This window comes from Carlito syrichta, unplaced genomic scaffold (assembly GCF_000164805.1).
Source record: "Carlito syrichta isolate Samal-C Ts95f unplaced genomic scaffold, Tarsius_syrichta-2.0.1 Scaffold288821, whole genome shotgun sequence".
Taxonomy (NCBI): Eukaryota; Metazoa; Chordata; class Mammalia; order Primates; family Tarsiidae; genus Carlito; species Carlito syrichta.
This window is the reverse complement of record NW_007232917.1, coordinates 861-24,576: the sequence shown is the minus strand read 5'-3', so window position 1 is coordinate 24,576 and position 23,716 is coordinate 861. Positions and strand designations below refer to the sequence as shown.

Sequence of the window (23,716 nt, the reverse complement as noted above, 5' to 3'; positions counted from 1 at the left end):
ATTCAGTCTGACAGGCAGTCATTCCCAAGTACCCAGAGTCACACCTACGCCCAGGTGTAGGTGCACGGGGTAGGGAGGACGTGGAAGGGGAAGGGAGCCAGGCACACCGAGTCCCCACTGTGTGCTAGGGACTCTACTGGGGTTCTCTCTCACGTGGGTGACTCAGAAGCACCCTTCCCCATGCTTGATTGGGTGGCCCAGGCAAGGAAGGGGCCAGGACTATAGGGTTCTGCAGCTGGATCTAACCCCTCCAACCCTTGCCACTCCTGCAGATCTCGGAGATCACCTTTCTGTCCATCTGCAGCTCTGAGTTATTCATGAAGGTCTATGTGGAGCCCATTGATCACTGGAAGGATGGCTACAACCTGCTCGATTTGTTCATTTTCATCATCGTCTTTTTCCCCTATGTCCTCCGCAAGATCAAGGGCACACAGTATCCCTACCTGCACATCGCTGATGGCTTACAGTCCCTGCGGATCCTCAAGCTTATCCCCTACAGCCGGGGCATCCGGGTGAGTGCCCTGGGGGCGCCGTGGTTCTGAGAGGGCAGACTACGGGGCCCATCTGCCCACCAGCCCCTGAGGAAACAATGATTCTGCTACTGTCTACCAGTTATTGAGTCCTACTGTGTGGCAGGTGGTCTTTGCCGATATTATCTCATTAACTTAAAATAATTGTAAGAAATCTTATTAGCTCCATTTTGCAGATGAAGAAATTGAGGCCCCATGTCACCCAGCAGTGAACTCCAGAGGCCATCTAAACTTGTCCTTTCTCCCATGCTGCCGAGGGACTGAATTTCTGATGCTACAGATCCTTTGAACTACATGCCTAGGAATCTCCAGCTTTTTGGTGGCCTTGGCCACTAGCTGCTTTCCCCAAGCAGCTGAAAGTCTGTGGCATCTCTTGCCGGGAATAGTCTCTTTACTCTGTTAAGGCAGCTCTGGAAGTGCTGCTCTTGCTGAGAAGTCTTTCTGGGTTGCTGGAAGTCATGGAGTGACAGCCTTTCCTAGACCAGAAAGCTGCAGAACAACTTCAGGACTGACCCCTTACCCTCAATTGTGCCCTCAGGCATTCGTACATCACATGTCCTGGCTCTGCACCCAGGATCCACTCCAGAAAGGGGCTGGTGTGACCTGTTTTTTCAGTGAGGGTGTGTCAGCCTGTCCTGCTGTGGACCACCCCTACCCCAGGCCTGGTGGCTGGCTATCAAGACTGGCTACAGGCAGGGAGCCCCAGGCTTGGGTGCAGAAGAGAAGGGGTATATTCAGGAGCTCCCCTGGCCACACACACCCATTCATTCATTTCTTGCTGTCATGTAATCACACGCTCCTGTGTGTGGGTGTCTCCTCTCAAACAATGTACTCCAGCTTTCCCTCTCCTTCTCTTCATGGCTAGACTTCTAGAAAAAGGTGTCCCTACTTGAATCTCCACTTCCCTGTCCATCATTTTTGTCCTGGCTTCTTTCTCTTCACTTTAGGGTAACTAACCTCTTTTAGGTTGCCAACAACCTCCTTGTCATCAGATCCAGTGGCTGTCTCCTTTGGCATCCTTGTCACTGCTTTTTCTTGGTTTTCCTACAGTCTGACTTCCCGGGTGTATTTTTTCTTTGCTTGGCCTGAAAGTGTTGTTTTTTCAGGGCTGTCTCCTGGGCTCTGTTTATTTTATTTTTATGTTTTTAAAGACAGGCTCTTGCTATGTCGCTGAGGCTGGTCTCGAACTCCTGGCCTCAAGTGATCCTCCTGCCTCAGCCTCCCAAAGTGCTGAGATCACAGGTATGAGCCACTGTGCACAGCCCCTGAGTTCTCTTCCTCCTCCCTCTTTGCATGTTCTCTCTGGGTGACCTTTCCCACCTAACAGTGCTCTTCACCTGCCTATGCCTCTCTCTCTGACTTCCAGACCTAACTGTCCCCGGGCATCTCGGGCTCCTCAAACTTAGTATGCCTAAACTGGAAGTCATCACTCTCCCCCATCCCCAACCTCAGTCTAAAACCTTGGCTTCTCTTCTAGGCTCTCGTCCCTTGGTAAAGAGGGTCCCCTACCCCTATTCAGTGGCCAAGTCATACATTTAGGTGTCAGCTGGACTCCTCTCTCTCAAGGTCCTGTTGCGTGGCCTCTTCAGTAGTTACTGACTTGTCACATCTTTTCATCCCTGTCACCTTCTGCCTTTGGCTGGGTCCCTGCAGTGGCTTCCTACATTACTGGGGGCCCTGGGACAGAAATGCCCTAGCAACTGGGGGACTCTAAAGTGCATATCACGGCATGATACCCCTTGTTTCAAACCTGAGGGTGGCTCCCCTTATTTGTAGGCTAAAGACAAGAGTCTGAAATGTATCTGAGAAGGGGAGGGCGAGTCTGAGGTAACCGGCACTGGGGTGCAGACAGGGCAGAGAGCAAGGCAGGTGGGCAGGAGAAAAGACTGGAGGTCCCTGGCGTTCAGTGTCAGGTGGTGGGCACCTTGGAGTGAGGGCGTGACTAGGCAGTGGGAAATGTAACCCAGTTTGTCCAGGTGTTGGGCACCAAGGGAGCAGGGCCAGGAGTGGTCCCAGGGTCACCCGAGGTAAGGAAGTCCAGAGACAAAGTCCAGAGACAAAGAAGATGGCAGGTCATCCATGAAGATGCTGAAAGTCCCAGGCTGACAGCAGGATGGGGTGGAGAAGGGAGTGGTGAGTCTGGAGGCAGAGACTTCAAGACAAGCAGGAAGCATGAAGGCTGGTCCTGCCCAGAGACGGGGGCTTTGCCCATGAAGGAAGGCAGGGGCTCTGAGGGGAAGCCCCTGAGTCTGAGGGCAGTGGGGGATAGGCAGCCTCCTTGAAGAGAGATACTAGTCTGTGATGCCCTCGGCTAAGAGGGGATTTTCAGGTGAGGCCAGGAGAGGGATCACTGTGGATGGGGGTGCCAGAGACCCATGGGACTTATGAGAATGAGTGATGGGCAGTGGGTGGAGGGCTGCACAGGAAGGAGGGAAGCAGAAAGAATGGGTGGCAGAAGGGGCTTCTGTCTTGGAAGAAAGAAGCAGAGACCCAGATGGGTGCCTCATGAGGCTGGGACTCTAGCTGCCTGCTGAGTGTACCTGTCTAGGCTGCATCACAGCAGCCTGGTCAGAAGCCGAAGGCCTGAGGCACTCAGGGCTGAAGTCCTGGCAGAGGCAGTCTGTCCTTCCAGTGAGGAACCTGTTGGCTGAGGGCTGTAGCCCAGAACAAGCTGCGCTCAGTTGGCGACTACTCAGCCTTTGGTCCTTGCAGACATGCACAGAAACCCATGGGCGTGCAGGCACAGCATACATAGACATGTACATATTTGGCCTCAGGGTTTCTCTGTCATTAAGCAGAGCCTTGCATCCTAAAGTGGTTCGCTGGGGATCGCCGGTCACCCTGGCTGTGGCTCTCCTGTAGCCTTTGGGATGTCATAGGACCTCATATACCCAGAGGCACAGAAGTGACCCTGGAAAATATGCCCTCTGTACACTGGCCTGGCCTGCGAGCAAAGGGGAGCTGGAGCTGCTGAATGTTGAGTCTTGCACCTCAGAGGTAACTTGTATTAATTGAAGTCTAAGAATTGAAGACTTCAGAGAGCTGCAGTCCCTGTGCCCAGAGCTGGTACTCTGGCACATTCTTGGCTCCCGATCCCTTATTAATTAAAATGACCCCCTGCCTTCTACCTCATGACAACAAACCTGGACCATGAGGAAAGAGTTCCTGATTGTTTTACACAGAGAGAAATTCTGTCAGCTGATCACCCAAGTACCATACCTCTCCTGTTCATCCGCATTTCAGTCTGAAAGCAACCTTCAGTTGCGGCGCTGTGGTATAAATGCCAGCCTCCACTTCCTCCCCACCTCCCCCACCCCCGAGACCAGACCATCTTCCATGCATCCCAGGGGCTGTGCAGGAGGGCTCTGTGCAAGCACTGGCCCTAGGCATCTGCCCTGCCTGAAACTCCCTTCCACACCCAGAATGCTCCAGGGCCGTGAGTACGGCATGGCTTGACCCAGAGCCCAGGAGAGGTGAACTGCATGCTGGGAATTGCTTCCTCATAGATTTTGGGAACTCAAAATCAGGCATCTACTGGGGGCCAGACCATTGGCTTCCAAAGCCCAGGACCTCCTCAGGGAGGAAGTTACTGGCCTGAGGGGATCTGGGTAACCATCTTTTGGGACTAGAGTTTTGTACCTTCCCGGACTGCACGCTACTGGGGTCTGCCTGGATTGTGTTTGAAGAACCAAGACCAGCTGTTGCAGGTCCTGCGTGGGGCTTCCTGGCGAGAATGACTGTTCCTCCACTGTCACTTCCAAGGTTGCTCAGTTTTGACCTCAGGTGGCACTAGTCTGTGGGCTGGCCTGGAGCTGGGAGACCAAGCCGGGCCTCTCCCCCACCCTTCTGCATGGGCCTCAGGTTCTGCCACTGGGTGGTCCCTGCTTCCCACCCATGCAGAACCTGGCCTGGGACAGCATCCCATCACAGCCTTTCTCACAGGATTCTGTGTTCATCTTTCTAGTCTGGGAAGGAAGTTCTGCCTCTGTCTAATGGAGAGGGAGACAATTTTTTCTTTAACCTCTCAGCTGTTTTACAGTGAATCCAAAAACACTGATTTTCTTCTACCAAGGAGAGAAGGGAGCATCTGGGTGTGTTCATTCCCGTGGGCAGCTGCGAGACCATTCCCCATGTGGGACAGCCCTGTACTCTCGGATGGTCTCTCTGCTTCCCAGATGATTCCAAGCTGTCCAGAAGTCACTGTCCTGTGTCCTAACCCTAAGCACTTCCTTTCCTGGTGCTCAGCCCATAGACAGTCTCTGTGCTCAGGGCTACAAGCGGCTGAAGGTGGTGGCATGGGGCAAAAGGTGTGGGAGTTGATCCTAGCTACCTCTGCCATTGAACTGGAGTGTGACCTGGCCAAGACAGCTTGCCTCTCTGAGCCTCTGATTCCTCATCTTGAAATGGTAAGAATGATAATGCCTACCTACCGTGCAAGACTCCAGAGCATGGAGAATCAACGGTGAGGAGCCATGCACCGTACCCCCCAGGAATGGGCAATGTAGTAGGGAGATAAGACAAATGCGCATTTCACAGAGGAAGACTGAAGCCATAAGACATGTGGGGCCTAGAAGGAATGGGGAGCCGCATTCCTCTCGGCCCTCACCCTTCTTGCTCCTAAGGTGGCTCCCCTATTCCTCCTGGGCCTGGGGCAAAGAGCTTTCAGGGCTAGCCCTCAGCTGAGAAGCAGGAGCAGGACCTCCTGGATGACCTCAGAACCAGGTTGGGGTTCAAGTGGTTGGAGTGGTTAGAGGTGTTGAGGGGGAGGCTACCTTAGACCTGAGAGGGGAGTGGGGGTGGATGGTGGACATTGGTCACCAGCATTAGCTTGAACCAGCCCTCATTCTGGGCAGAGTTCTGATTCACTTCGTTCACTCATTCAGCCAATACCTGCTGAGCATCTACCGTGTGCCAGGCATAGCACCAGATGCTGGGGACCCCTCTGACCTGGCCAGATTGTACTTTTGTCCTTTGGGCAGCCAACCCGAGCTCCTGCCTAGCCACAGCATCCCTGCCTTGCAGACACTTATCACCGCCGTGGGGCAGACAGTCTATACCGTGGCCTCTGTGCTCACCCTGCTCTTCCTCCTGATGTTCATCTTCGCCATCCTGGGCTTCTGCCTGTTTGGAGTTCCAGACAAGGGTGACCGTGACAACTGGGGGAACCTGGCTGCGGCTTTCTTCACCCTTTTCAGCTTGGCCACGGTACTGTGTTTGGGGCCATGAGAAGGACGGCCCAGGTGCGAGCATGTGGACGTACTGGGCCTCACGTGGGCCTTCCTCACGTCCAGGTTCTTAGCCAGGCCCAGCAGAGCTGGGCGCTGGCCCCCATCAGAGGCCAGTGCCCAGGACAGGATTCATCTCTGTCTCTAACTTTGTGATTCCGTGGAGTATTCATATATGTCTCACAGGGTCGTACAATTTTTCAAAGAGTTCTCAAATGATACTTCATTTGGATGAAGTTTAATTTAGAAATGAAACCCCAAACCATCACCTAGCCTTTTAGGGAACAGGCTGTTACAAATCTAACCTGGATGAGCATGCAAAGTCCAAGTTTAGAAGTCTGGATTCAGGAGGATTCTGGAAGGCATGAGGTCTTTTCAAAGGTGGGCCTGGAAGAGAGGTCATGTCTTCTGGGGAAGGTTGGAAGGCCTTGAAAGAAGAGACCCCAAGACATGTTGGCCAGGAGAGTCCCCAGCCAATGGCGCCCTGCACTCCCAGGCCAGAGTATATATACCGGAGCCAGTGGGTTGGGAGGTGTTGAAGGGCTGATTTGGACGCAGAGCCACCTTCCTCCTCAGTGGGGCTGGGACTCCCCTAGCATAGGCAAGAAGGAAGCCTGCCCTGCTGGGCCTTGGGCCTCAGCCTTCCCTTCCCTGCCTGAGCAGGTTGATGGCTGGACAGACCTACAGAAGGAGCTGGACAATCGGAAGTTTGCTATGAGCTGGGCATTCACCATCACCTTCATCTTGCTTGCCTCCTTCATCTTCCTCAACATGTTTGTGGGCGTGATGATCATGCACACCGAGGTGAGGCTGTGCTCACAAGGACCGGAGGCCAGGTTAGGTGTGGCTGGTGGAGCTGTGGGCCGAGTCTCCAGGAGGACCCTGAGCTGTGTCTCCCTCCGGAAGGAGAGGGGAGGCAGCCCAGTGGGCGCTTCCCTCAGCCAGCCCAGCCCCCCGCCCTGAGCCAAGGCATCTGCCTGGCCTTGTGATGGTGATCGCCAGGACACGGGGCCTGGGCTGACTCTGCAGCTGCAGTTGGCTGGATTGGGGGCTGCACGTGGGTAGGATGCCCCTGCTGAGGGCCCGAGCATGGAACAAGGCTAGGGAAGAAGAAAGACTGGGCAGTGTGTATGCAGTGAGGGCCTGCCCCCAACCTCCGTCTTCTGGGTCTCCAGGACTCCATCAAACAGTTCGAGCGAGACCTGATGGTGGAGCGGCATGCGACACTCATGGAAGAGAGGAAGGTGATTCTGAGGCGGCAGCAGAAGGAGCTCAGCAGGCTGATGCATGCACAGGTGGGCAGGCTGACAGGCAGACGGACGGAATGTCGGGGCTGGTGGAGAGGCCAGGAGAAAGGGGCCTTGGGACCTGTGTGGAGGGCAGTTGGCCTTCGGTGTCTGCGGCCTTAGGTGAGGTGGGTGCCTCCCTTGCGTATTTTCCAAGGTCCAGCTTTACTCTCTGTGTTTTTGTGTTCCTTTGAAGCTCTTGGTGTATTGAGTGCTGTGATTATAATGTCTCCCTCCTTAGTGGGCAAAACTCTGCTGCTGGGCCTTTGTGGCCAGGCACTCTGTACTTAAGCTTCCTTCTTCTTCTTTTTTTTTTTTTTTTTTGAGTCAGGGTCTCATTCTGTTGCCCAAGCTGGAGTGCAGTGGCGCAATCACATGATCACTGCTTACTGCAGCCTTAACCTCCTGGGCTCAGGTAAATCTTCTGCCTCAGCCTTCTGAGTAGCTGGGACTAAAGGTGTGTACAACCACTCCGCGCTATTTTTTTCCCTGTAAATAACATAAATAAACATACAGTTTATTTATAGTGTTGATGTCTTACCATGTTGCCTAGGCTGGTCTCGAACTCCTGGGCTCAAGCGATCTTCCTGCCTTGGCCTCCCGAAGTACTGGAATTGTAGGCGTGAGCCACCACATCTAGCCAGAAGCTTCCTTCTGAGGACTCACTGTGTGCCAGGCAGTGGAGACTCTGACAGGGTGCCTCACACTCTTGGGTTTCTCACGATAATAAAGCCAGAGTAAGAAAGAGCACAACAGGCTGGAGGCTTTCCGTGAAGCAGGATACCGCCATGAGGGTCGGGGGGTGGGGAGGGAGAAGCTTCTCTTGGCCTAAGTGCTCTGAGCATCCCATGGATGCTCTGTGGCCCTCCTCACTGGGTCGGGACTGGCCTCCCCAGCCTCATCCCTGAGGTGGAGATGGGTGCCTGTCTTGACTGTGCCTGCGGTGTGTCCAGGGCGGGGGAGGCCACACCAAGCCACACTCAGACTCTAGCTGACGCTTTCGCGAGCCTCCATGCCGGTGGTGGCTCCTCATCCGGGGGAGCTGAGAGAGTCAGGATGAAGTGTGGCTAGGCTCAGGGTCAGGCCTCTGCCTGGGGACCGCCGCGGAGGGCCTGAGGACGCTGCGGCTTGTCTGTCAGCTCCTTGTCATCGTTCTCTCATAATTCTTTCCTCTCTAGGGACACGTTGAGCACAAACGTTTCAGGGAGCTGGTGGAGAACTTTAAGAAGACCCTGCGGCACACTGACCCCATGGTCTTGGACGATTTTGGCACTAGTCTGCCCTTCATGGATATCTACCTTTCCACCCTGGACCATCAGGACACAACGATCTACAAGTCAGTTCCAGCTCCAGCCTTTTCGGGCGCTTAGGGCTGCATCGAGGTCGGGCTGTGTCAGGTGCCCCAAGAGAGGGTGGGTGTGTTGGCTGATGTGCAGGTGGGTGGGCAGACCAAGGCCTTAGTGGGGGTGCAGGATTTCATGTGTACACAAAGCCTGGGCTGCGGCGTGGACGGGCCCTGGCTGGGGAAGTCTGCTCCCCCTCCTCCTTCCCAGCCCGTCTTGACTTGTAGGAATTGTCGGCTCCCTTAAATCTCCAGGCCCTTCTCACTAACGCTTCTTCAGAGGGCAGAGGAAGGCCCACTGGATGGCCTGGGTGTCTGCTCTGGCTATGCCACTACTTTACTGTGTGACCTTGGGCAAGTCTCTGCCCTGTCCCATCTGTCATATGAGGGGCTGCTGGGCTGATTCAATGAAAACGTGTGTGAAGCTCAGAGCTTGGCCTGGCCCAGGGCTTGTGCTTAGTATAAGTGAGGTGGGATTATGACAGGCCATTACTGAGCAGGAATGAGGTAAAAACCTGGCAGAGGAGCTGTGGGTACTAGGGAGCCCCAGTGGGCTCTTGAGCAAGGACAGACGTGATTAGACTGGCTTCTCAATGAAAGCCCTCGGAGAGCTTCAGAGACTGGAGAAGCTAAAAAGAAAAGGTTGGAAAATGCCCGCGTTTGGCCCAAGAGCAGTCCAAGCATGTCTGGAAACTTCTTCATAGTTACTTCTCCCCAATGGGGAGAGCAGAGGGCAGAGATGGGACGGGGCAGAGACTTGCCCAAGGTCACCCAGTAAACCCAGGGGTTTACCTCCAATCTGACACATGAGGTGAAATCCCTTGCTCCTGGGGGCCCCAGGCAGGGTGGCAGACCCAGGATTCCTGATGCAGCTCGGAAGTCCTTGCTTCTCCATGACCCCACACACCTGCCAGGTGTGATGAATCTGCAGGTGCAAGCGTGTGGTAGATGGGCCTGGGTGGCCTGGAACCCGCTCCCATCTCAGATCTCCTCCTCTTCCATTTTTCAGACTTCAAGAGTTGTACTATGAGATCGCACATGTGCTGGGCCTGATGCTCGAAGACTTGCCCCAGGAGAAAACCCAGTCCCTGGAAAAGTTCTTTGAGGAGTAGCTGGTGTGGGGGTACCCGGGCATCGAGGGCCTCACATGTGACAGGACCCATTAAACGCAGGTGTTCTGTGATGGCCTCCCCAAAGCTGCTGTGACTAGGGTGTTTTTCCACTTTTGGGAGTTGGGCCTGGGCAGGTGCCCATGACGTCTGAGTTCCCAGAACCAGTGACCGCCTCCCAGCCCCATAGGGCCCAGCAGACCTGGGGAATGGGGAGAGGGAGGCTCAAGACTCGCCCTGGCCAGAGGCCACATCCAGGGGTCATACTGGCTCAAGTATAAGGCCTGAACTCAACGCAGGGACCTGGGGTAGCTGCCTGAGGGCCCCAGGCCAAGAAGGGCCTCTGGCAGCCCCAGAAAAACACATGGACCCTTTGAGCTCAAGCTGGTGTGGCCCTGCTGCTCTGGGAGCCTCTGAGGGCTGATCCGTGCGGGTGTTCCCACACCTGGCAAAGTCACATCTCTGGTCCCATGGCTGCAGAGACTCCTCTTCGGAAGTCTACTCTGATTTCCCCCAGGCTCACCCCAAGAGGTATGGCTGTGACTGGCCTGGCAGGATTCTGTTGTGTGAGCAGCCTCCTGGGAATGCCAGGGTACCTTGTACCAGGGCCCAGAGGAGTGGAGCACCAGGCACTTGGGCTGCTTGCCTTGCATGGCTAGTTAGGACTCTTGACTTACAAGGTGGCATTTTCTTTGTCGTTCCTGGTCAAATGACCATCAGAGCTGCCAAGGTCCCGGTACCACTCTGGTTTAGCCACGATGGAGCCCTCCGAAGACCCCAGGAGGGCAGTGCAGCTGACACTTCCTGCTCCATACTGGCCAGCCCGGAGGTCCGGCCGCGCCTACTCTGTGCCACAGCTGGGGGGTATGCTTGAGGCCTGACACCTTGGTGGTACCACCTCAGACAGAGGAGAAGGAGGGCTCTGGGACTGGTACCTACAGCTGGGTACCAGACCCATGCTGAGGAGTTGAGTTAGCAGAAAATGCATGAGGCAGAGATTCCAGTGGCTGGACAGTAGTGTCTGGGTGGGCCCATGGGCTGCAGGCTTGGATGATGGTGTCCTGGAGGCCACAGGGAAAGGGTAGTAGGAGCCTGTCCTCATGGTTTCATCCCTATATCCAGCCACTGTTTTCTGAACTGTGCTGGGTGCTGGGGGTTCTGTGGTGAGAAACCCACAGTCTAGTCCTGGCCCTCTTGGTGCTCATGGTGGTGCGGGGAAGACAGTTATCTGGCCAGTTTTCCTGAGGAAGTGACAAAGAGCACCTGTCTTCTAAGACACTCAAAGCCATTTGAGAATCATGAAAGCAGTCAAAAGGATTGATCTTGAGGATGGGAGCCATGGCCATACTGTGTGTGTGGGGGCATTCTCTGAGGGCAGGGAAGGCAGCCGAGGCATTTCCCGAGTGGAGAGCACTTGTGCCAGAGCCCTGGGGTGGGCTGAGGTAGGTAGGGTGTCTGTGCCCCTCGTGGCAGAGGGAGAAGAAGCTCGGGGTCTTACTGTCCAGGGAGGCCTCCAGGCTGGGGCACTCAGGTGTGCTCTGGTGAGTGCAGCCCAGTTAGCAAGACAGGCAGGCCTGAGGCAGTGGCTCTACTTCAGAGCCGGGGCAATGTAGAGAGTGCTAATTGCTTATACTGGGTGTGCCAACATAGCTCATGGGAACACCCAGGCATGACCATCTGCTCTCATCAGAAATCCTGGTTGCTCTTGGCATCTGGGAGTGAATAAAAGATTTAAAAATTTGCCTCAGTAGGACAAGGTAGAAAGTTCCCTGGTTTTGGAGTCAGGAGACCTGGGTGATCTTAGCCAAAATGTCTGGTCTTTTGAAGCCACAGCTATTTTCTCTGAGAAATGGGATGATAAAACTGACCCACTACCAGGGTCCAATAAAACATATGCAAGAGTGTGAGAAATGAAGGGGTCAACTCACAATTTGGCTTTCCATCCATCAGCCCCCTGCTGGGACCACCTACCATGGGCTGTGCCGGTCAGGGACTGGCCAACGGTGGGGGGGGGGAGGGAAGGACGGAACTGAGGGAACTGAGAGGGGGTGCAGAGATCGAGAACCTGCAGAAGGGAGTGAACAGGTCTCTAGATGGAGCTGGTTCAGAATGGCAGATGGAACGGCAGACACGGAAGGCCTGGGTCCCAGGCCCAGCATGGCAGCCCTGGCATGGCCAGCAGGGTGTGGTGTGGGAGGGCAAGCTGCCTCTAAGGGCACAAGAAGAAGGCTTTCAGAGAGCAGAGAGCTGGGAGCGGGTGACGTGCACAGGGCTGGCCTGGCGCTGTTGGCAGGACAAGCTGATGGATAGTTGGCGCTAAGTCCCGAGGCAGCGTTTCTGTTTGGCTGTATTTGCCTGCAGAGCAAACACTGGCAGACTGGAATTCCCACTTGGGCTCTCACCAACTCAAACAGGCTCGGCCAAGGCCTTTAATTGATTTGCTTGGGGCAGAAGTGGCTCTGCCTGCCCATGCCTGGCTGTGGAAAGCAGGACCCTCCTCACCCTCTCCCCCAACCCTGGCATCCAGCAGCTGTCCCCAGTGACTCGTTCACCTGCAGCCTGTCAGCCTGTCGGTTTGGAGTCACAGTGGGATGCAGGGGACCTGGGCCTGAGTCTTCTCCTGCTCATGCCCAAGGCCTTCCCCAGCTCTTGTGGGAAGGATCTGGAATGCAAGGTTGGAGGTGTTTGAAAGGTGGCCTGACTTTTTTTTTTTTTAACTGCTTCCTGATTCCACCAGCAGGAAGCAGTCCTGGGTTGTGGAGATCTGGGTGGTGACTGAGAATATTAGTGCTCCTGTCCGGCAGCCCCGGGGACTCTGATGCTGAGATGCCGGAGATAGGACACCTTGGCAGGACACCTCTGGAAGCAAACTGTCCTTCACAGGGCCAGGCTTTGCTTTCTGGGTGTCTCCACCTGTTTCAGGCTCCGTCTTGGGCCCCAAGTGGGTCTGCCGTGAGGTCCCAGAGGCCCTCAAGTGAGATGATTCTGCACTCCAAACTAGGCTACTCAGAAAGGTTGTTGTTCTGAGTCTGGTCACAGCAGTTGTAAAGGGGGGTGGGGGAAGGAGACAAATGTGAGGGTGCAGAACTTACCGGCACACGCGCGTCCCCACTCTTCTCCGCACTCTCTGCCACAAAGAATTTTGTCTGGGCTTGGCAGCCACAGGCCACACCTTCCCTGAGTTCTGACTCAACGTGTATTTTAGGCTTTGTGTGATGCCACACGAGAATAGTGGTGTAGAGGCAGGTCTGGAGGGCCGGGAGGAAAGGCGAGGACTCCTGCTTTCTTGGCCAGCTCCTTAGGTTCTCCTACACGTTGGAGAACCAGGGGGACGTTAACGGAGCAGCAAGAAGCTGGGGCGGGAAGGACAGGAGGGAGAGAAGCTGAGACCTGGGTGTCTGGCACTGTTGGACAGCGGCTCTGTCACAGCCTGTATGTGAGCCCTGGAATGGGGACGAAGGGGCATAGTAAGGGTCCTTGTGGGTTAAGGATGGAATCCCCATGGATGCTCTCTGAGAGGCAAATGACGATTGAAGTGAGTTTAAAATTACTTTTGGTTCCTCTGTTGTGCCTTTAAAAATGGAACCCCATGAATAGATTTGACCTTGTGGAGTCTGGGTTATATTCGGGTTGTATAAAAGATTACCCTGAGGCCGTGCATGGTGGCTCACCCCTGTAATCCCAGCACTTTGAGAGGCCAAGGTGGGAGGATCGCTTGTGTCCAGGAGTTTGAGATCAGCCTGGGCAACATAGTAAGACCTCATCTCTACCAAAAAAAGAAAAAAAAAAGCCAGGAATGGTGGTGCACACCTGTAGTCCCAGCTACTCAGGATGCTGAGGTGGAAGAATTGCCTGAGCCCAGGAGGTGGAGGCTGTGGTGAGCCATTTTTGTGCCACTGCACTCCAGGTGGGGCAAGGGAGTGAAAGCCTGACTCAAATAAATAAATAAAATAATTAAAAAAACACAAAAGATCATTTTTGATGATAGAGACTTCTTGGGCTAAAATAGGGAAATATTAAAAAGGCTTTTCCTAGAAAAGCTCCTAGCTGGGATCGGCGGCCTTCAGGTGAGGTATACCAGAGGGTGGCCCTAGGTGTGACCGGCTTCTTGCAAGATGAAACTGAAGACTCAGAAGGGAAATGCGGAAGAAGCCAGAGGAGGATGAAGGGTCTGTTCCAAGACCCTTGGGAAATTGAGATTGACCATGACCTGTGTGAACTGGTGATGGGACAATGGTGTTCCCAGAGCAGAGAAACTCCACTCTCTCATAGGTCAGCATTCTGAGAGGACCACTGTCCCCAACTCCCTCCCTCCACAGAGCGACTTCGATGCCTGGGTTTGAGGCCTGAGATAAAAAGAGCTCTTCAAAACTTGGTGCTGGCTTGTGCATGGTGATGCATGTCTGTAATCACAGCTACTTCGGAGGCTTAGGTGGGAGGATCGCTTGAGCCCAGGAGTTCAAGGCAAGCCTGGACAACATAGTGAGACCCCCATCTCTAAAATTAAAATAAAAAAAGAAAGCTTGAAAGTAGCCCAGAGCAGGAGGGATCCAAGCAGCGGTCAGGCCAGGACTTCAGAGGCACAGCCTATTCTTGTTATTGACCATGAACGCACTGCCTTCTGTTTTACCAATATTTATAAGGTATTTTCACATGTATGGTTTCAATTATATAACAACACTTATTCCCACTAAGCAGGTGGCAAAACTGAGGTACAAAGATGTGATGTAACCTACTCAGAGTTGTACAACGAAGAGGGAAGACCAGGCTTCACGGTGAAGTGTGACTGTTTAACCACTCTGCTCTAATGCTGGGCAACAGGCTTCTGGGGAATGTTATCTCCATTTTACAGGTGGCCAAGCCAGCACTCAGAGGCCCGCTTGGCCAAGATCATCATTAAAGGGCAGAGTCAGTATTTGGACGCAGGCCACACACATACCCCTCTGCTCCGCTGCCTCATAGCAACCTTGTTCTTTCTTATTAAAGTTACTTCTTGGACTTTAAAAACCAAGCCACGGTTCCCTACTGAGCAGGGCCTGCCTGGGAGGAGGGAGGGTTGTTGCTCAGATGGGCCGCTCAGTCGGCCAGTCCCCTGGCCCCTTCTCACGGCTTGGTTGAGGCTCTGCAGTCTGCTGGCCCGGGGAGCCTCAGAGATTGGGAGGACGGCAGGAAGCAATCAGTGTGTGCAGAAAGGGTGGTGACTGCGGCGCCTAATCAGGAAATTACAGCCTGGGCAGAGAGAGGGGTTTGGCTTAGAAGTTGCCTTTCCCCGGGCTGCCTTACAGCAGGCCCACATGGAAGCCTGGCTGCCGATGAGCAGGCGTGCGCCGAGCTCAGTAGGCAGGTTGCGCCTGCCTTGTCGGTGCTGTGCAGGACGTTCCGCGCCCAGAAGGCCAGCTTCCTGGGTAGTGACTTGCAAGCAGTTCTTTCTGGCCCTCTGCCTGCTCCTGCACCCTCTCATAACTCATCAGCAGGGGCTGTGGGCATCTGAAGGAGATGTCCTGGGGGCGCTTTGCTGGCGTTGGTAGTTTTTTTTTTTTAGACTGGAAAATATAGTTTATTTAGAAAGTAAATTGAGACACACACACACACACACACACACACACACACACACACACACACACACAGGAGATTCACCTCTTAAGGTAGGGGAGGGGATTAGGGTTAGTGTAGAAAAACATGGCAGCCATAGCTCAAAGAGCCACATGGCCAGACCAGAGCTTAGCAAAGCAATGGCCAAGTCAGTCATTTTTAATCTGACCCTTGAAAGAGCGAGTGCAACAGGAGAGAAAACACTGTCTGGTGGCAAGCGCCAGTTGCAAAACTGTGCATACGAGACCCCATCTATATTAAAATAAAATTGAAAAAAAGAAAAAGAAATAAAACACCACATATGAGGTGGCTGTGAAAGGTGACTTTCTCTTTCAGGTGGCAAAGATGATAACAAAACCTAGTGTTAGCCTGGGTGTGGAGAATGGGCACCCTCGTCCACTTTGGCAGTGCAAATAGGTGTAACTTCTCATAAGGCTATGTGGGTCAGATTTCATAAGTGTGTTTCTAGGACTCAGTAGTTCTACTTCTTGAAATATTGTAAGGAGCTGGATGACAAATGCCCAGAGATGCATGGATACGAATGTTTACTGTAGCTTGTTATAATAGAAACAAGGCAAAACAAGGAATTACCTAAATGCTCATTGGTGACAACTGGTTAACTTATTATGAATCCATACACATGGCCCTTGAAAGTAATGGTTTATTTATAGGAATAGTATAGAGGTTTTCGCTAGTTTATTTAGTGGTTTCTAGAGCAACATGTGATGTGACATCCTTTACATAACAATGAAGAGCATACAGAACGATTGTGCACCGTGGGCACATGTATGCTGAGAGACGTCGGGAAGGATGATCATAAAAATATTTATAGTGATTTGGGTGTTCAGTCCTTCCACTTTTAAAAAACCTTTTGAATTTAAATAATGAGCATATATTTTATGATCAGGAAAACCAACTCAGTTTTCACCTTAATAAGTTAAGCATCAGCGTGTGTGTGTGTGTGTGTGTGTGTGTGTGTGCGCGCATCTGTGCGTGCGCGTGTGCATACACGCGTGCGCATACCTGTGGTAGGCAGAAAAGCATGCTAGGGAGAGGGAACCGAACGCACAAAGGTAGAGGGCAGGGGCTTGCCCAGAGATTAAGGAGTACTGAGAAGTCAGTATGGCCACAGCCTGAAGGGTGGGGTGGGATAGAAGTTGGGGAAGCAGACTGGAGCTGGATCCCAAGGCCCTTGTATGCCAGATGGGCAATTTGGATATAAAGGGGACAGGAGGGACGGTGAGCTGGGTGGTGACCTGGCCATATTTGATTCCCACTGCCTCTCTAAGGGTGGCTCTATCCACCTCACCTGGCCTTTAAGACTCCCCTGCTCTGTCTCCCCTTACCTTCCAGGGCTCACTTCTGCCTGGCTCAGTCTCACCTCTGCTCCTGCCATCCATCCCAATCCTGTCCTTCAAGGCTCAGTGCCGGGCCCTCACAGAAAGCCTTCCTAGATTACTCCCATTAGCCTTGATTTCTCCTTTCTCACCCTCTCACCCTTGACCTTTCACACTTTAAATCAGACCTCAATTCCTCCACCCATAGAAATGTCCTCTTCCAGCACCAGTTGGGGAGGGCTGTGAACTGCCCTGACAACTGGATGCCAGTGACCAGCTTGTCTGAGACATGCCAGCTTTGGAATCCTGATGGAGAGAAGGAGAATGTGGGCAGCAAAGAAACCCAGTAGTTATTTTGAACCTACTATGTCACAGGCATGGTGCCAAGCACCATACATACCTTTTCCCATTTTATAGATGAGAAAACAGACTCAGAGAGGTTCTGTGGCAGTAAGTGGTGAGTTGAACCCAGGCTCTTCCCACACCAAACTTTCTTTTTTTTTTTTGAGTTGGAGTCTCACTCTGTTGCCCAGACTGGAGTGCAGTGGCCATTCCCGGTCACCGTAGCCTCAACTTGCTGGGCTCAGGCGATCCTTCTGCCTCAGCCTTCCAAGTAGCTGGAACTACAGGTGCACGCTACCACGCCCGGCTAATTTTTTGATTTATTGTAGAGATGAGGGCTCGCCAAGTTGCCCTGGCGGGTCTGAAACCCACGGGCTCAGGCAATCCACTCACCTCAGCCTCCCAAAGGCGTGGGAGTACAGGCTGAGCCACCGAGCCCGGCTAGCTTTTTGTTCTTAACTTACATGATCCTCTTACTCTGGTCCTTACCCGCCCCATCACTTCTTCCCCACCCCGAGGTGGGCTGGGCTAGGCTGAGGGGGGCCTTCCTGTGTCTTGCTGCCCAAGACATGTAGGAGGCGACCTCAGAAAGGAAGGTGACTGCATCTCACCCAGGTGGTAGCTCCTGACCCAGCGGAGGATCTGGACAGTGCAGCGTTCTTGCTGAGGGTTTGGATGTGCCTCTGCCCTCAAGGAAACAAAGTGAGATACTTTCCTGGGGAGCTTGTTTGGGAGGGAGGGAGGCTGGACATGTTGGCCAATAAAGAACATCCTTACTCAGAAATCCTATAGCAACAGTGAGATGGGAAAGAACAATTTTGTGCCTCGGAAGCAACAACCCATCGACAGCCACATATATGGTCACACCCAGGGTCTCTTTAAACCACAATAGCAAATCCTGAGAGGTAGGCAGGTGGGTCCCGTGCCCATCAGAGGAGGAAACTCGGGTTCTGTGAAGTGGCGGTCATGCCCTGAGGAGGATCCCAGACCAAGGGCTAGAATTGGGCCTCTTGACTTCTCGAGGGGGTCCTTGCCCTCCACCAGTGGGGGCTAAGTGGGCATCCCTGCCTTGAGGGGCTGGATGAGTCTGTGAGCCCAGGGGGCCAGGTGGGCTTCAGCAACCCCACCTTGAGCTCTGGGCAATGGGAGTCAAGAAGCTTTGGTGGAGTTAGCGCTAAGCTCAGGAGAAGCCAGAGGTTCACCATGAGTTGCATGTGCCTGTGCTCAATAGGAATGCCAGCTTGGGGGCTGGGGGAAGGATCCTGGGACACTGTGTGTGGGAGTGGGGGTCTTCTGTGTAAACATGTCCTTCATTGAATTGGGTTTACCCAGGGAGTGTGTGTGTGCGCGCCCGTGTGGGCATGTGTGTGCACGAACAGGCCGGAGTATGGGTGGGGATGAGCCTCCATCCCAGTGTGTCCTGGAAAGTTCCCAGATAGGCCACAGGCGGGAACAGTTTGGGGAAACCCTGGCAGGCGTGAAGTGGCTAGCCGCTTTGTGGCTGCGATGTCTTGGAGAGTTTGCCAAGCACTTTCCGTGAAGTCACTGGGACGTTAAACCCTTGGTTCAATTAAATGGGTTAATAAGCTTTGTCTGATTTTGATGAATAATAATAATATAATGTGATAATAGCAATAATGATGCTATTAGCTGTGATGATCACACGTGCTGCACTGTCCCAGGCACGGAGGGGGGCGCGGCACGCATTCCCGCATGCTCTGGCTGCGTTTTCCACTCATAAAACCCCATTCTTCAAAGCCTTTCCAGCCCAAGTCCCTATATCCATTTTCAGGACAAATTACCAACACTTAAAAAAAATTGGTCCATTTTGCGTGAAAGCCAAGTTCAAATTACTGTTACTTTCCCCTTTGTGTTTGAAACTTAAAAAAGGGTAGGGGTGGGGAGTGAGGGAGACACAAGGGACAGATAGGGGAGGAGAGAGGGGGAAGGAGGGATAAGAGTGCATGAACATAGAAGAAAAAAGGCAAGTCTTCTTGTTTCGGTGAAAATGTATTTCTGGAACGATGTTTCAGTTTACTCAGGCAGAAAAATTAGAAATGGTGTGCTTATTAAACAGGCTAAGTAAGCATGACTATTTTTAGTAGTGTAGTAAAACCTTGGTAATTTGGACCTCTTTAATAAAGATTCCATGATCATGTGGGCTGGCAAGCACATACTGTGTGTGTGTGTGTGTGTGTGTGTGTGTGTGTGTGTGTGTGTGTGTCAAGGCAAGGTAGGAGTACAGATAGGTTGTTGAGTTGGAGGATGGGGAGGGGAGGGTGACACAAGAAACAAAGCAGGGGAGGGATGAACTCCCTCTTTAAAGAGGCTCTTTCAAACACTGAGCTCTCTTTGCTTAGCAATCAGAGATCATTACAGGTGATTCTTATCGCTGAACTAATTTCACATCTGTGTAAAGAACAATGTATTTGAAAACAAGATATTCATTTCCTAAAAATCTATAAAGGTGTACCTGACACCTGTGACACTGGCCTCCCCCACATGAGGCTGAATCCAGAGGGTTGATGTATCCCAGACTGGTGATGGCTGATGTCTTGGGATGAAGACAGGGACCTTGTGGACAGAAGGCCACTCTCTGTTGGGCGGATCACAGGTTTTTGTATTTTTAAAATAAAATTGCTTTATTTCATCATTACAAAAGTAATACATGCTCAGTGCAAAAAAAAAAAAAAACTTGGAAAGGACAAATGAAAAAAAATCCTGATTTCCTTCCTCCTAAAGGTAGCTGGTGTTAACGCTTTGTATACATCCAGAAATTTCTCTGTGCATATATGAGAATAAAAACGGTGCTGTGCTTAAGACTGCTGTATAGCTTGCCTTGTTTAATTTTTTTTAGATTAGAAAATATAGTTTATTTAAAAGTAAACTAGAGAGAGAAAGAGAAAATTCACCTCCCCAAGGTAGGGGAGGGGGCCAAAGCCAGGAATCATGGTGACAGCCATGGCTCAAAGAGCCCACGGCCACACCAGAGTCTAGCAAAGCAACGGCCTGTTTAGTTTTTTTGATAGAGAAGCTCAGTTAAAAAAAGGGCAATAGCAAAACTATTATTTAATTTTGTGCTAAACTTACAGAGAAAAACCATCCATTCTGGGTTGATGTCTCCTGAACACATAGTAGACACTCAATAAAGGAAGGGGCCTTAAGAGGGTCCCACTGGGATGCTGCTAGGAGGATGGAGAATCAGGAGGGGGGCCATGTGGGGCCAGCTGTTGCTGGGGCCTCGGAGGGGCTGTCGTTGGAGGAGATTAAGGGGAGAGGTTTGCCTTTACGCAGTGGACATACCCCTGGGAGTCTTGGGTACCAGCCTCCCAAGACTCACCTTATCCATTCACCTCTATGGATAAGGCAGGGGGGTCGACACAGATATACTTGGGAAAATTATTGTGGCAAAATACACACGACATGAAATTGACCATTTTTAAGTGTTCTGTTGAGTCATATTGGGTCTATCCACATTGTGGTCCAACCATCACCACTATCCATCTCCAGAGCATTTTCATCTTTCCCAACTGCAACTTTACACCCAGTAAACAACAACGCCCTATTCCCCTGGCTCCCACCCCAGCGGCCCCCGTTCTACTTTCTGCCTCTGTGAATTTGCCTATTCTAGGTACCTCTTATAAGTGTCATCACAATAGTCCTCCTTTTGTGACTGCCTCACGTGTCTTAGCATAATGTCCTCAAGCTTCATCCATGTTGCAGCATGCGTCAGAGATTTCCTCTTTAAGGCTGAATTCTGTTTCATTGTACGTATATGCTACGTTTTGCTTCTCCATTCATCCACTGATGGACACTTGGGTTGCTTCCACGTTTTGGCTCTTGTGACAAACATGTTTTAGCTACTGCTGTGAGTCCCTGCTTTCGTTTCTTTTGAGTACATGCCCAGAAGAGGAATTGCTGGATCCTACGGTAATTCTATGTTTATGAATTTGCCTTATTCATCATACAGTTTGCCACAGTGGTTGCACCATTTTATGCTCCCACCAGCTGTGCACAAGGGTTCCAATTCCTTCACTTCCTTGCCAACACTTACTACTTTTTTTTTTTTTTGATAACAGCCATCCCGATGGGTGTGAGGTGGTATCTCACTGTGCTTTTGATTTGCATTTCCCTAATGATTAGAGATATTGAGCCTCTTTTCATAGTGCTTACTGGTCATTCGTATATCTTCTTTGGAGAAATGTCTATTCAAGCCCTTTGCTGTTTTTTTACTTTTTTAAAACAAAAATTGTTGAGCTACACTTTAAAAAGCAGTGCCAAGAGCTGCCTGTGCTGAGGGGGAACGAAGGAGTGAATGGAAGTACAAGGACAGGAGCAAGAGGGAGGAGAGAAAGGAGTGGGAGGAGGGAGAAAGGGTTGGGGTATATTTTGCGGAATGTGGGGCCAAGGGAAGGCAGCCCTTTAAATCTTTTATTCAACAAATATTTATTGAGCACCTGCTGCGTGCAGACACTTCTGCAGGTGTTGCTGTCTATCCGTTTGACTCAGTTCACCACGCTCGCTCTCTGTGACCACAGGGACCCTGTCAGCGGCCAGGGCCAGCCTAAGCCCATGGGCTCCGTGGTCAGGCAGGTTAGTGTCTGAGTCCCTAAGGTGTCGTGGCATGTTTTGGACAGGCTACGCGAACCCCCTGAGCTTCACCTTCCCCGTCTATAAAATAAGGCTAATGAGAGAAATAAAATATGTCAGGTATGCATGTGCCTGAGCCAGCCAGGGCTGCTTTTATCCTCCATGAAGGCCATTCTGCCCCGCCCCCAACCTCCTTCCATCTACACATGCAGCTTCCTGCACCTTGACGGCGGTCTGCTTCACGGAGTTGCAGCCCTTCCAGCCTGGATGCCCTGCAGCTACTTTATAGGTGGACGCCTTTTCCGGGAAATAGCAGCCAGTCGCGAGGCAAGCAAGATCCAGGGACTTGCAGAGGCAATGCAGGGTGTGAAGAGTGGGACTCCCAGGAGGAGGCAGGCAAGGAGGGAGGGACCGGCAGAGGCTGGGGGGAGGTCGGAGAGGGCTTCCCAGAGGAGGCAGAGACTAGAAACACCCACCCAGGAAATGGGAAGCTTATACTGCTAACTGAGGTGGGAGCTTGGATTTCCTGATTGAGATTTCAGGGCTCTTTCTTCACCAGAAAGCTGCTCCTCCCAAACCAGGGCTGCCTCTGTTCCTATCACCTGTGCCCTTTGCTGTTCTCACAGCCCTGAGCTCAGGAGGGCAAGTCCTGGGGCTTTTTCATTCTCTCTCCTGGATGCCAGCTGAGTCCAGCCTCCTGAAGTCAACTCTGATTTCCCCTCAGTGTGATTCGTGTTAGGACGAAACGGGTCAGGAGCACATGCCCTGATCGGAGGGCCTGAGTTCGGGTGCTGATTGTACTCCTCAGGTAGGTTAGCTCAAAGGGCAGGTTATAATGCCCTCTGAGCTTTCAGTTTCTTGCTCTGAAAAATAAGGATAACAAGCCCCTCCCTCGTGAGGCTGCTGTGAGGACCAAATGCGATAATTCTTGTAAAGTGCTTGCCTGGGGCTCGGTGAGAGCTGTGGAAAACATGATACACCAACAAGAAGTGTCTGGTCATCTTCATCCCATGTTAAGGATGCCCTCGGAGAAGAATGGGATGAGTGCCCCCTACTCCCGTGGCCCATCATTCAGGGTACTGGCTGTGCTGATCTGCCTCTCCCCGGGAGAGGCCCAATGGATGGCAGGAATCGGGTCTGGGCCGCAGAGGATGGTGGGAAGATTGTACCACAGGGCAGTAGACTGGGTTACTGAGGGCTCAAGTCTCGGATGGCTCCTGAGGTGGGCTGGCATGGAGAAGGTGAGGTGGGGGTGTGGTCAGCAGGACTGTCGGTCATGACTCACCTTCACAACACCCAGCAAAGGTGGAGGAGGGAAACCTAAGTTGGGCCCCAAATAACATTTCAGAAATGCCCTGTGGAGAAACGTTGACAGGAAAGAATGCAGAAAGTGGGGAACAAGGACTCAAGGGGAGAGCCAGAACATTTCACTCATGCCCATAGTGTTAATACTAACAATAATCCACAAAGTCATGCTCACAGGCTGTGGTGACCGAGGAGCACACACGTAGCCTGGGCCTGGCCCTCACGGGGTCCCTCCATGTTAGCGCTTGCTCCTGAAGACGAGCTGCCTCCCCAGCACAGCCTTGCCTGACCACCCTGTTTAAAGCAGGATTCCCATCTATGCACAGCACCCTTTTGTTTTTCTCCAGCCCAGGTTGTAATTATACACATGTTTGTTGACTTGCCAGGAGAGCAGCGCCTGTGTCTGTTTTCCACAGCTCCATCCCTAGCTCCGGGAGCAGGAGTGCATAGTGGCCCCTCCCCCAGTCATCCTCAGGCAGAGGACTTTCTGCCTTTTTTTCAGAGGACCTGGGTTTCAGAGCCCCCTAGCCTCCTCCAGAGACGGTCCCGGTGCCAGGCACTGGGGAAGGGCTGGATTCGAGCCCCAGAACAGCTGAGTGCACCCCAAGGAGGGGGTCTTTCGCTTACCTGCTTGGCCATGGGCCTTGACGGTTGCTGGGGTCATTCTGGGACTGCTCCTGGCCCTCCAGCCGTCTGAGACTATTTGGCCCATGGCCCCACAGACACACTGCGTCTCCACCAGAATCCCATGTGGCTCCCCTGTCACCTGGGGCTCAGCTTGACTTTGGGGGAAGGCTTCCTTCTTGCTGTCCGCTTTTCTCCAGCCCATCTCCTTCTAGGTCTCTCCTGCCTCTTGCCCTCAGATGAGACCAGAGCCCCCTGGCCTTGGCAGATGTGTGAGGCTGGGGGAGGCACTCTGAGTCCAGATGTGGTTGTGTTTATGTTTCCAGAGAGTGAGGGGTCTGAGCTCTGGACGGGGGCAGTTGGGGGAGGGGCGGTCTGGCTCCAGCCCCGTGCCCAGCCTCCCCCGCCCAGTCTGCGTATCTGGCCCTGTCCAT

The 23,716-nt window shown here is 52.6% G+C and overlaps 1 protein-coding gene across 1 annotated transcript; it reads left to right on the top strand.

The window, feature by feature from the left end:
• Positions 1-268: 268 nt before the first annotated feature.
• Positions 269-9,527, top strand: CATSPER3 (cation channel sperm associated 3). The gene is made up of 6 exons (XM_008053890.1): positions 269-512; positions 5,553-5,735; positions 6,419-6,559; positions 6,931-7,050; positions 8,220-8,377; positions 9,393-9,527. The coding sequence occupies exons 1-6, from the start codon at positions 318-320 to the stop codon at positions 9,493-9,495; spliced, it is 900 nt and encodes a 299-aa protein (XP_008052081.1). The 5' UTR covers positions 269-317; the 3' UTR covers positions 9,496-9,527.
• The last annotated feature ends 14,189 nt before the right edge of the window (positions 9,528-23,716 follow it).

Coding starts and splice junctions, on each gene's coding strand:
- CATSPER3 (XM_008053890.1), top strand. CDS start 318: ATGAAGGTCTATGTGGAGCCCATTGATCACTGGAAGGATGGCTACAAC. Junction 513..5,552: donor CCTACAGCCGGGGCATCCGG/GTGAGTGCCCTG, acceptor CCTGCCTTGCAG/ACACTTATCACCGCCGTGGG. Junction 8,378..9,392: donor CAGGACACAACGATCTACAA/GTCAGTTCCAGC, acceptor TCCATTTTTCAG/ACTTCAAGAGTTGTACTATG.